This window comes from Aureobasidium melanogenum (genome assembly GCF_000721775.1).
Source record: "Aureobasidium melanogenum CBS 110374 unplaced genomic scaffold scaffold_4, whole genome shotgun sequence".
In the NCBI taxonomy this organism is placed as follows: Eukaryota; Fungi; Ascomycota; class Dothideomycetes; order Dothideales; family Saccotheciaceae; genus Aureobasidium; species Aureobasidium melanogenum.
Genome location: NW_024470056.1, coordinates 1,033,913 through 1,045,493, shown reverse-complemented (window position 1 = coordinate 1,045,493; position 11,581 = coordinate 1,033,913). Strand labels below are relative to the sequence as shown.

The 11,581-nt window shown below is 51.2% G+C and overlaps 3 protein-coding genes across 3 annotated transcripts; 1 reads left to right on the top strand and 2 right to left on the bottom strand.

The window, feature by feature from the left end:
• Window positions 1-217: 217 nt before the first annotated feature.
• M437DRAFT_82400 (protein phosphatase methylesterase 1) lies at window positions 218-1,427 on the top strand (the record flags this gene model as incomplete). The annotated part of the gene is made up of 2 exons (XM_041027736.1): window positions 218-1,202; window positions 1,261-1,427. The coding sequence occupies 2 exons, from the start codon at window positions 218-220 to the stop codon at window positions 1,425-1,427; spliced, it is 1,152 nt and encodes a 383-aa protein (XP_040882458.1).
• A 1,214-nt stretch (window positions 1,428-2,641) lies between these two features.
• On the bottom strand, window positions 2,642-4,755 carry M437DRAFT_73354 (uncharacterized protein; the record flags this gene model as incomplete). Its single annotated transcript, XM_041026010.1, has 2 exons — window positions 2,642-2,655; window positions 2,757-4,755. The coding sequence occupies 2 exons, from the start codon at window positions 4,753-4,755 to the stop codon at window positions 2,642-2,644; spliced, it is 2,013 nt and encodes a 670-aa protein (XP_040882457.1).
• A 686-nt stretch (window positions 4,756-5,441) lies between these two features.
• Window positions 5,442-7,231, bottom strand: M437DRAFT_42819 (uncharacterized protein; the record flags this gene model as incomplete). Its single annotated transcript, XM_041020638.1, has 2 exons — window positions 5,442-7,039; window positions 7,090-7,231. 2 exons carry the CDS (start codon window positions 7,229-7,231, stop codon window positions 5,442-5,444), a joined length of 1,740 nt encoding a protein of 579 aa, XP_040882456.1.
• Between the last annotated feature and the right edge of the window lie 4,350 nt (window positions 7,232-11,581).

Below are 11,581 nucleotides of genomic sequence, written 5' to 3'. Positions count from 1 at the left end.
CCAGTGAACAGGACGCTCATACGGAGGATGATCGTTGTTGGACATGTCATTCAATTGTCTCAGTTGTCCAAGCCAAGAAAAGGGTGACCCTGATCAAGAAGCTCGACCACCAATGACGTCTCGCTTTCGAACAATAACACATCTCGAAACTCTCACTTTGACCTTTTGGCACAAACACCTTTCTAAGAAGATCAAATCTTTCTGAAAAACACACAAGATGTCAGACCTACTACGTGCACTACCCAACATCAAGAATCAGCACAACGCACCAAATCTCAAACCGCCAGCAATGCCTTTGACAACAGCAGATGAAGGCAATTCCTCCTCTTCAGACAGTTCAGCATCAACAAACGACAGTGTTGATACTTTGCGTCCTTCTGAATCTAGCATTCCAACGCCGACACCAAACCCATGGTCCCAATACTTCGAGCAGGAATTGTTTTTGGACTCAAAGAAAGAATCTCAACATGCAAAGTACCACGTATATTTGACTCCACCAAGAGATCCAGCTAAAGGGCCTCTATTCATCTGTCATCATGGAGCTGGTGCAACTGGAATGAGTTTCGCGTGTTTTGCTGCTGCGGTCAGGAAAGAAATGCCTGGAGCAGGTATCTGCAGTCTCGAGGCCAGAGAACATGGATCCGCCGTCTTTGCTCCTTCCAGCAATGAGGAGATTCTCGATTTTAGTATTGAGACACTGGTTGCTGATACGCTTGCCATGATTGAAGGTGTCAAACAGAGGCAAGGGTGGAAGACTCTACCGCCATCGGTATTGATTGGACACTCTCTAGGCGGCGCAGTTGTTACTCGCATCGCTGCAAATGGCACACTGGGAGCCCAATTAGTTGGGTTTGCAGTGCTGGATGTAGTCGAAGGTTCTGCGATTGAGGCTTTGATGCACATGAAGACTTATCTCGCCTCTCGCCCTTCATCCTTTGCATCCGTGGACCAAGCAATCAATTGGCACATCCGCAGCCGCACAATCAGAGACTTGGAGTCTGCGAAAGCCAGTGTACCTAGTCTTTTAGTCCCCAAAGACGATCGCTGGATCTGGAGGACAGACCTAGCACGCACACAGCGCTGGTGGGAAGATTGGTTCACAGGGATGAGTGGACTTTTCCTCAGAGGCAGAGCTGCAAAGGCTTTAGTCCTCGCAGGCACAGACAGACTGGACAAAGAACTCATGGTGGGCCAGATGCAAGGTACAAACTTTCCTCTCAAGTGACCAAAAGAAAACACATGCTAACTTTGACATCACAGGCAAATTTCAGCTCACGGTCATTCCAGAAGCCGGCCACTTCATCCAAGAAGACGTGCCAGAAAAGACTGCACACCTCATGATCGAGTTCTTCAAGCGAAACGATCGAAGCAGTCTAGTCCTGCCACCAAAAGTCTCCGATCTGCTCGCTCAAGGCAAAAGAGTTTGAGTAGAAGATGGCAACAGAAAAATCAAGAAATTTACACTAGAAGCAAACGATAGATAGCCGTGCTGGCATCAACCAGAATATTCTAGACGAGAACACGGGACTCTGCATTTTGCCTTGACCGCACATAGACACAACTATGGTCGACTGGAGGTTGTCTTCTTAGCTCTTCAACCCTATTCACGACTCGAATCAAGAAACAGCTTTGGACAAAATTGGAGAAAGCATTTATTCTGCACTTTTGAGAAAGCAATCGTAAGAACAAAAGTGAGGAGGAACTACCTAGAGTGCCACTTTCCTTACTCTAAAAAGCATTGGACAAGAAATGGAAGGAACGACGCCTTGCTGCTCCCTTGGAAGTAACAAAATTCTGCCTGTCCATCGTGGCCTCCCTTCCCCAAAGCTGTGAGTAGTTATGCTTTTTCTCTGCTTGTGCATCATTAAAATTTGATATCAATCGTGACTGTCGTTGCATGAGGCCGTAAAAGCAGAAAGGGAACGCAAAAATTGTCAAAAAGTACATGAAGTGGGCATGCAAAAAGAGAAAACAATCGTCAAGGTGCAAGAAAAGCAGGAATTAAACTCAGAAGGTATCCTTGGAAAGCAGTCGGGTCCTCCCAGATGGTCGTGAAGGGTTGATGCCGTATCGTATGTACTGCCGATGGACGGATATGTCAATGCTCTGTATATACAATGCTTGACACCCGCACGAGCATGTGGAGTCCAATGCTCAGTTGGCGAATCAGAAGACATCATCAGGCCAGTCCCACTGCTTGTTGCCAGCGCCAGCATCAGCCTTCTCCGTGGTCACTCTGCCCAGCGCGGTAGGCAACGCGGGGACTGAGCCGACGCCAGGTGTAGCAGTGACGATGTGCTCCTTCTGGATAGTGACGTGCGTAGGCTTTGTGTAGATGGCATCAGGTGGAGGCGAAGAGCGACGTTGCGAGGACGAGGGACGCTTGTTCGAGCCTCTAGAGGTGGGACGGGCAGTCTCGTACTTGTTGACGAGGATCGACTTGAGAGACTCCGTGCGTCCGTGGATGGACTCGGCGTCGGCGGTGGAAATGGCGGAATCGTGCTGCGAGGGGGCAAGGGAGTTGGTCGAGTCAACCCTGGGGGCAACAATGATGTTCTCTTCCTCGTTGATAGGATCGAGAGTATCCAGACTTGCACGACCAGGAGGAGGTACCTCAATCGGCTGTTCGGTAGCGTTTTGCTTACTGCTGTCCTGCTTCTTGGTGTTGGTCTTGTTCATCTTACCATGGCCGGTCTTGGGTCCAGGTTGTTCGTTTGCGGGCTCGACAATGGCTGCCTTTTTGCCGGTGGACTTACGCTTCTTCTTTGGTTTCTCCTTGATGTACTCTAGTTCGTCTTCCTCTTCGTGTGCTGGAGGCTTGTAAGTATCGTCATCCTTGGAAGCACTCTTGCGCTTCTTGGTAGGGGTTTTCTTGATTCTGGACTTGATGCTAGCATCTATGGCTCTGAGCTTGTCATCCAAGCTAGGGCGATTCTCAGCTTCACTTTGGTCCGCAATCTCGGACGAGGCAAGAGCGGCTGGATCCATTGGAGCTTGATCGTCGTAATCGACAGGCAAGAAGGACTGGATCTCCGAGCGAGGAGTATCGAGCACAATGACAGACTCTCTTTGTTGCGCAGGGCTTCGAAGGTGAGTCAAGTCAAAGGACTGAGAGTGAGTCGGCTTCGGTCTGACGAGCGAAGGAGTGTTCTGGGCTTCAGCGAGAGACTCTGCTTGAATCAGGCTTTCCGAAGGAAGAGAAGGTAACTTGCTACCACTCAAACCAAATCTAGCCCTAGTGAATTTGGATTTGGAGGTAGGAGTGAACTTCTCGAAGCGTGACGGAAGGGGTGGAAGAGGAGAGGCGTTGGTGATGGCGTTGTTCAACTCACGACGAGCGTCGGCAAGTTTGGCCTCGAGATCACTGACACGCTTGTTCAGCTTCACTGCTCGATTGAGCTCCTTCTTGGACTGAGTGCGAGGCAGCGATTGGAGGGTGAGGTGATTGTGAGGGACAGGCTTCTCAGGTGACATAGACGGAGTCCTGTTGGCGTTGTCCTCTGAGGAGCGTACAATAGTCTCACTCAAATTGACATGGGAGCGACCACGCCTGAGAGAGCTCAAGGAAGGTGCACGAAGAGAAGCACCACGCAAGGTGAAGAATGACTTGCGTTTGTTCAAAGGCTTCTCGGGAGACAGATGTTGAGGTGACTTTGGCTCTGTGGGCGGGTCGCTGTCTCGGTTGAACAGAGCAGCCAACTGTGGTGGTGCAGCAGAATCGGTGGCCGAATCAAGAGAGGTATCACGCGGATAGGGGAAGTCGGCATCAGGGCGTAGATGAGCATAGGCGGCAGCATGACGGGGAGAAGTCAGAGGCTGGCGTACGGGTGAGTCGAAATGGCTGTTTCCACCGAGGCGAGGCGAGGTCAGAGCCTTGTTGGGCACAACGGTGAAGTTGAACTGGCCGGACTTCTTAAGTTCCTGATATGCCTGTTCATACATGGCCTTGTCGTCCTGAGCACGCTTGCGGTTCTCTTCAATGTTTCTAACAGTAAGATCTTCCTTGGACTCTTTCCAGGTGCGTGAGAAGGACTCCCATACGTTTGCCGGGTTGAAGGTTGATGCAAACATCTTGCCAAAACGGAAGAGACCGCCGCCGGGCTTGACAGATGGGGTTGTCGAGGGAGCAATCGAGTCGAAGGTAGGGGCACTGAAAGGTGGAGCTGGGCCAGAGTCGACCGAGTCGTGCTGGAGAGGATGGTTGGCGGCAGGTCTGAGGGAGTGGTAGACTGCCGGAGTCGAGTTCTCTTGGTGATATTGGGTCATCAGATCGTCGACATTGGCCAGACCGGAGAGGGCGTGGATCGAGTGGTCGCGAGTAAAGACACTGGGCGGCTGGGCGCTGGGCTTGTCTGACATGCTGCCTTCTTGGAAGCGGGAGGGACGTGTGTTGTCGACGCTGCGCACGTCGGCGGGCTCAGCCTGGCGCTTGTTCAGCGACGAAAGGCCGTAGCGGGCGTCTTTGCGGCGGATGCTGCGAGGCTGCTGCTGCTGCTGCTTGGGTGATGGCGATGGGCGGCTACGCTTGGGTGTGTGGCTGTCATGGTGGTCGTGGTCGTGGTCGTGGTCGTAATCCTGGTCATGATCATGGTCGTGCTGTCTCTCGTCGGGACTCGACTGCGACTCGACGAGTAGACGCACATCGGCCTCAGGCACCTCCATGGCCCATTCCATCGTACGCTTGCGCTTGCTCCCGCTGCCCACCGGCTCCAGCGCCTGGCCGAACTCGCCGTACATTCCTGTCTCTTCAGACATGTTGTTTGCTTCGTTCCTGTCACAGCCACGTCAGCCGATTGATTTTGCTGCTTGGAACGAGCGTTGCAATCGACCCAAACGCCGCTGCTGCCTTTGTTTACACCCTGGACCCCTCGAACTGGCTCCTACTATCTTTCTTTCCGCACTTACCCTCGATTTCAGCTGCAACCCTGCATTTGTCCAGAATTTCGAGATCTTGTCTAGTTTGTTCCCAGTCCAAGTCGTGTCTCAAGTCCACTCTGATAGAGAAACATGTACTGCATTGAAATGTCGATTGACGTCTCGTTGTCATGACACTGCCGCCAAACACAACAGAACGAACCACCGTTTTTCTCCGGAGCGCACTGAACGCAACGAAGACCCTGCCTGCCGTGGACCCCAAGTCCCTTCATCCGCGTCGTCTAAATACATGAATCAATCTCACTCGATATTGTACCACTTCATTCAGTTGCTAATCGTCTCACTTGCGCCCTCTGATTCGTCTGTTCATCATTGCTTGTCATGTCTATCGTGGCTCGTTGGTTAATTCCATAATCTCTGATTGTTTGCGGCACTTCTATTCCCTCCACAATTACATCTCCGCGCCTTCGCTTAGTCGAGTCGCTCTCCCACCCCTTGTACAAGTGAAACATGCCTGTCAACTCCTTATCTGTATCCATTTGAGTTCGCAGTTCGCAACTTAACCTTTAGTTATGGCTAGGGGGCAGAGGGCGAGCAATCTCGCGTCCATCCGCCCGTCTGTAGCTCATCTTCAAGCTCTCCAGCTCCGCAAGCTCGCTATCGTTTCCGTCGTCAGCAACAAGATGACCGTATCCCGACACCGATGGTCTGGCTCCCTGTCTCAGCGGTCCGTTCAAGTGGCGCGTATCAAACACGCGATCGTACGAGCGCTTGCCATTCATCTGTCCGTTTTCCGAAGCTCTAGCCATATCATAGTAGTGGCTTTGAGACACTGCGCTCGATGGTGGCGAAGTCTCGAGCTTCTGAGGTACAAGAGACGTGTTGATTGGTGGCAATACATGGGGTGCGATTGCCGACGCACTGGCTGCTGATGCCTGACTCATCTGTCTCATCTTAGGCGTCTGCTGAGGAGTGTAGCCAGGGTGTTGGTACTGATTCGAGTATGTCTGAGGCTGGCTGTTGTGAGTATACGAAGACGGCTGAATCATCGAGTGACGGCGAGGGTCTGCGTGGACAGGAGCAGGTGCTCCGTGCGGGTAGTCTACACTCATGGTTCTTGCAACAGCTGGCTCCTCGTATTGAGCATGCTGTGGAGCTGGGTGACCATATCCATAGTAAGCAGATTGCTGATGAGTAGGAGCAGGAGGTGCTGCAGCCTGGGGATACTGGTACTGTCCATAGTGCATCTGAGTTTGAGGAGGCTGCATAGATGGTGGCTGCAGCTGAGCTTGTGGCTGCACATATGGTGCGGCGTACTGATGAGCAGGCGCCTGGGAGTACTGGGTCTGTGCAGGAGGAGCTGGCTGTACCGCGGCGTGTTGGGTGGAGACCTGTGGAGGGTATGGGGGCTGAGGGTATGTTTGGCACACATCATGACCTGACGGACGACGGGATGAGGGGGCAGCGGCAAGAGATACGTGACTAGCGATACTGGCCGACCTTTCGCGATCTGCAGCGTCAGCGCCAGGATGAGCACCCGCCATATGGGACTGGTAGGCATCAGGAGTAGCCGAGTGTCTGCCACGATCTGAGTAGCCGTCGTAGTCCTTGCCCTTTTCGCGTCTTCGCATGCGAACCTCACGTCTAATGCGCACACGGCATCCTTGATCGGCTACTGTGCGGCTGAGCTGGGTGCTAGAAGCAAGTCCAGGGAATTTCTTAGCACTGTAGACAGTGAAGGGCTGGGACTTCACTTCGAGGCGATGGGTGATTTGTGCTTCTCCTTGAGCAGCTGCAGCTGCAGCTGCTTCATCCAACTGGTCTGCATCCTTGGGGTCTTTGAGCTCCTCGTACAAGCTGAAACCGAGTCTATACTTTCCCTCATGACGGACGGAGAGGTCGGGAAAGATAAAGTAGCCAGCTTGATCGGGACGATCCAGGTATACCATGCCAGCAACAGGCGTACCAGTCAGAACAGTCAATCGGGCTGGATCGTTGTTAGGAACACGACCCTGAGCGATAGGACGGGCTTGTTCCAGAGTCGCGAAGAGGAAATAGTTGGCGTTCATGGCAAAGGTAATGTCATTTTCCTTGTGTTCCTCGCCATCATAGATGCGGAGCTCGACGATCGGAGGGGGGTCGACAGGACGACGGTCGGCAGAAGCTAATGTCGCGTCAGTATGATGATCAGATTTGAATGTTATAGCCACGCACACTTGGCGCCGGAACCACACGCGCGAGCACGTTCGGGCTGTTGGAGAACTTTGAGTTTGTAGAGCAGATGCCTTCCATCGCACGTGGTACGCGAGAAGGAAGCTACAGTCTCGTTGGGGACTGAAATAACTCTGGGCTCCATAACGGCGATGAGAACAAATCCGGTATAGATGAACCTGATGCGTCACAGTATATGGCAAAGTCTTTGCGGTCTGAAGATTTAGGCGGTCAGCAACGATGTATCGAAATTGAAGCCGGGTCCGTGACAATGGTTTGGAGAAGAAAAGAAGGTTTGTGCAAGAGCATTCAAACAACTGACTGGGGACGAGCTACCATCGCATCGGCGTGGCCATGACACTCCCACAAAAAGATCGAAGCAAGGAATGGAAAAATATGAGGACTTACCCTTGCTGGCTGTTGTATATGGAAAGGAAAGAGATGCGTGATTCGAATGCAACCAATCGTGTCCAAAATAAACGCTGCCTTTGAACGAAGAAGCGAGCGTGTCGGACTGTGGAAGCTTAACGACTCGCTCGACGCCAAAGAAGGGTGAGTACAAGAATGAAGAAGGACGATTTCTCCTCCAAATAGTAAAAAAGACTTCAACCCAGGAATTCGGATCTGAAGAGTGAAAGAAGGTGGGAGTCGCGGAGGAAAAGGCAGGTACAAGGGAACAGACGAGTCAGATCAGCGGAGGTCCGGGCGTTCTTGCCGCACGCCGCAGCTGCCGCACGCAAGCGAAGTGCTCCTGTGCCCTAAACTTGGGAACTCTAACTGCCTTTGGTCTCGACAAGAGTCTGGCTAGGCTTTCCTTTTTTGCTCCTATCCAGCATGGCTTACATTGCTCGTTTCCGGCTCCTGGGACTTGCAGTTTGTTTGGTATCAATGGTCACGGCCGGTCCTTGTGGTGTTGGTGGACAGGTGAGTTCTGCTGCTGGGTCCTCTGTTCATTGCTGTTATAGAAGTAATGTCAGCTCCATATCTTTGCCCAGACCGAGATTGGGAGATTGTGTGGTAGGCTAACGGGCGGTTCTCGCGCCTCATTGTCTGCTGGCTGCACTCCCCACTGCGCACCGTCCCGTGGTGGGCCCTTGGGGGGCTTCCCATGTTTGCTTTGCCATGTTCGCAACCCTCTGATCGGCCGGCGCCTGCAGTAACGTCTGCACTACCACCACGCAGGAATCCGGGAACCAACGTTTGTGTCAGTTTTCCCGCTGAGAGCCTCCTCAACCGGAATGTGGTTTCAGGTTCATGTCTCTTTGTTTTTACCCTCGCCTATTAAGATTATCGCTTGCTATGAGGATCAGCTTGAGATCATACGTCGGGCGATATCTCCTCGATGCAATATCAGACTGTGGATGCTTAGCTCTCTCCGAGCCAAGCGATGCAATATGATCGGAAGCAGCCTTTCCCGGTTGCGTCCTTGATGGTCGCTTCTGACACCACTCACCTGGCACTGTCTTGCTTCCTTGATTATCCTGACGAGCCAGACGAGGTGCATGCAGGGAGAAAAACGCGTCAGTCAAAGAGCGTGTCAAGACGAAGAGATCGATGGGTCAGCAATAATGAAGGACGCGAAGGGTTCGTCGCTTACAAAGTTTCGAAAATAGGCGGAGGAATTGGATGCACTAAAACCTCTTTCGAGCGTAGCTGCAAATGAATACACCGCTCGGCTTCAGCGGCAGTCAGGTAAAAGTTGCTCTGCGTAACGACACAGGGTCTGCCAACACATCAGACCAATGGACGAGTATCCACTGCCTGCATACAACGCCTTCTGAGAGAGCGCCTTTCGTGTGTGTCTGTGTTTGACACGCCATCTCAGGAGATCTGACTGAAGGCTTGTCGTCGTACGGTATGCGAATCGCACATCGGAAAAGTGTCTTACAGGCTTACCTTAGATAATGAGAATGAGGGTGTCGTACTCTGCGTCCGCAATGCAGACCCGCACAACATTCACAAGCGTCGAATTGCGATCGGTCCAATCGACGCAGGCCCCAAGAAAACCTGACACGCCCCAAAAACGAGTGGCTGGGTCAGGTCTGAGGCTACCCAAAGTTCCTATCACAATGCGCTTCCGCTAGAGCCTCCCTTCGCGGGAAGGAGATGGCTTTTTCACGAAGACGGCAACCACTCAGACAATGTGAACAGACTTGCACGCTTACCGTCCGGACCGGCATTATCATGCATATCGTATATACGTACAACACAGTGCCTGCGTATTCGTCAAAGCCTGATCCTTTCTTCCTACAGTCTGACTGCACCAAACACAGCAGATCTATATTCTGCATGCCCTATCAAGGCAGAAAGCTGTCGAGAGTCTTGCATCACTTACAGGTTTATCGAAATTGATTCCGTGTTGTGCACCACAGCCCGAACTCGCCCGCAACTCCACTTGCAAGAGCGCAGACCGTCAAACAGAGGACTTGTCTCGTTTGTATCGATCTGTTCCTATGCATTGTGACTCTTTACAGTCTTCTCTGAATGGACCTTTCAGGGCTGCTTGGATGGACTCAGCCTCTGATAGCAGGTCTTATTGCCGGAGCAAAGAAGCTAATATATAGTTATAAGCTACACATGCAAGTCGCGAAAAACTGTGATCGACGCGGAAAATAAAGATGAGCGCGACCATGCAGCACATGCTGCACCAGAAGCGAAGGACCCTCTCTCTCTCTCAATAATGTTCATGCAGGAGAACGGATGGGGTCAGTATTGCATCGATAAATACCCTGCTGACTCTTGTCTTCTGACACTCACCTACACGCTCTTGTACGCATTAAGCAACGCCGTCGATGCAATGATGGGGGGTAAAGCTACTATAACACGGAACTAGGTGATCCAGCCCTCTTTTTGTCGTACTATTGCCAATCAACGAGACCTTCGACCAGGTCTTTGTCTCCTGTCAGTGCGGACTGTCACCTGCAACCTTAAAAGTAGAACAAGAAATTTGGCCAACGAGAGGTTCCCATTCTAGCAATTGCAACAGCCAGTCACTAAGCTAAAGCAACTGCGGACCCTTTCCACTCAACATCACATGGGCGCCTGGATTCCGTCGCTTAGAGATATCATGAATCTCGGCTCCCCTGGAATGTATCCTTGGACCCACACCATGATTCCTCGTAACCGCTTGCGATATGCAAGCCTTCAACAGGCTCGCTTCGCCTGTGAAGCCAAACGATTTTGATGCAGGCCACTACAATCGTGAGAAAAGAAAAACGTTCATACCTCGACTGATCATGACTGAGAATTTAGACACATAGATTTCTTGTGTCAACTCAGTTTCGACCCCTGGCATGTACAGCAGGACACAGTCACTGCATCCTCATGAAGCCACTCAACAAGCACAAGCGTGTCAAGACATTACACTCAAGTCTCTCTCGCATTGTTGCAGTGTCTTGCTTCCAGTGTAGTGCTGCTCGCCCGTGCGCTTTGGCAGGTGCAATCTCTTAGACAGAGCGCTTGGGCTCTGTGAGTTCGCTTTTCCGATGTGAGCTTATTTCAACTTTCATTGCGCAAGAGTGAAAAAAGGTATCCACGCACGCTTGTCCGTCAAATTGTCATCAATGGACTCGCTCCTATAACAGGCATAGCGTTTTGCAAATACCGGTGCGGATCTTCATCACTGGACAGTAAGCGCTTGTCTTTATGTTGTTGGTAACCAACATCTTGTACGAATAGGAGACAAGCACAGAGATTATATCGGCCGATCATCCAGCGGCAGTCGCTCTGATGACTGCATATGGCATGAACTTGCTGGATTTTACTGCAGCGAAGATGGTCACTATAACTTAGAAAAAAAAAAGGAAGCCAGGGTCCAACAAATCTGCGTGACGCTGCTTTTCATCCTGACGAGTGCTTGAAATGTGGTCGTAGACAGCTTCTAGCCTGGCTCCTTCCTTCTCGAGTGAAGTTTCCGCTTGATCAAATTGCAGACCTCAACGTCGGCTGTTGTCATGATAGTTGATGTGTGATTTCGTGGCAGAATCATCAGCATATTTTGGGTGCATTCTACAGACTTGCAGTTAAACCTCAAGTTTGACATGACCATTGACTGATCTGTTTACGGCAACTCAACAACGCGAGACTTGAGCAAGGAAGACCGCCTTGCAAATGGCCACCGAGCAAGTGGTTATTTGTCACAGGCCTTAGCACATGGCATGACGGCTGGGTTATCATTTCAAATCAGATTTAGCTGGAAGGTGCATTCGATGCGCTTGGAAGCCAATTTTCTTCTAGTATAATTTGACCATGACTCGGCCAATCCTTCTTTATTGAGGTGGGCAGCTGCTCCTGCTCTGAATTACATCACATACAGCCTTGTTCATATACATACATACAAGCGGTGGCTTCGAGCAGAACATAGAGTATTTTGACTGTTGGAGTCAAAAGGTACATCTCATACAAGGAAACAGGAAAATAAGAGAGAATGTTATGTATGAGACATGAACAAAAATATGTAGAGGGTAGCTGGCTTTACCCTATGTAAAGAGAAACA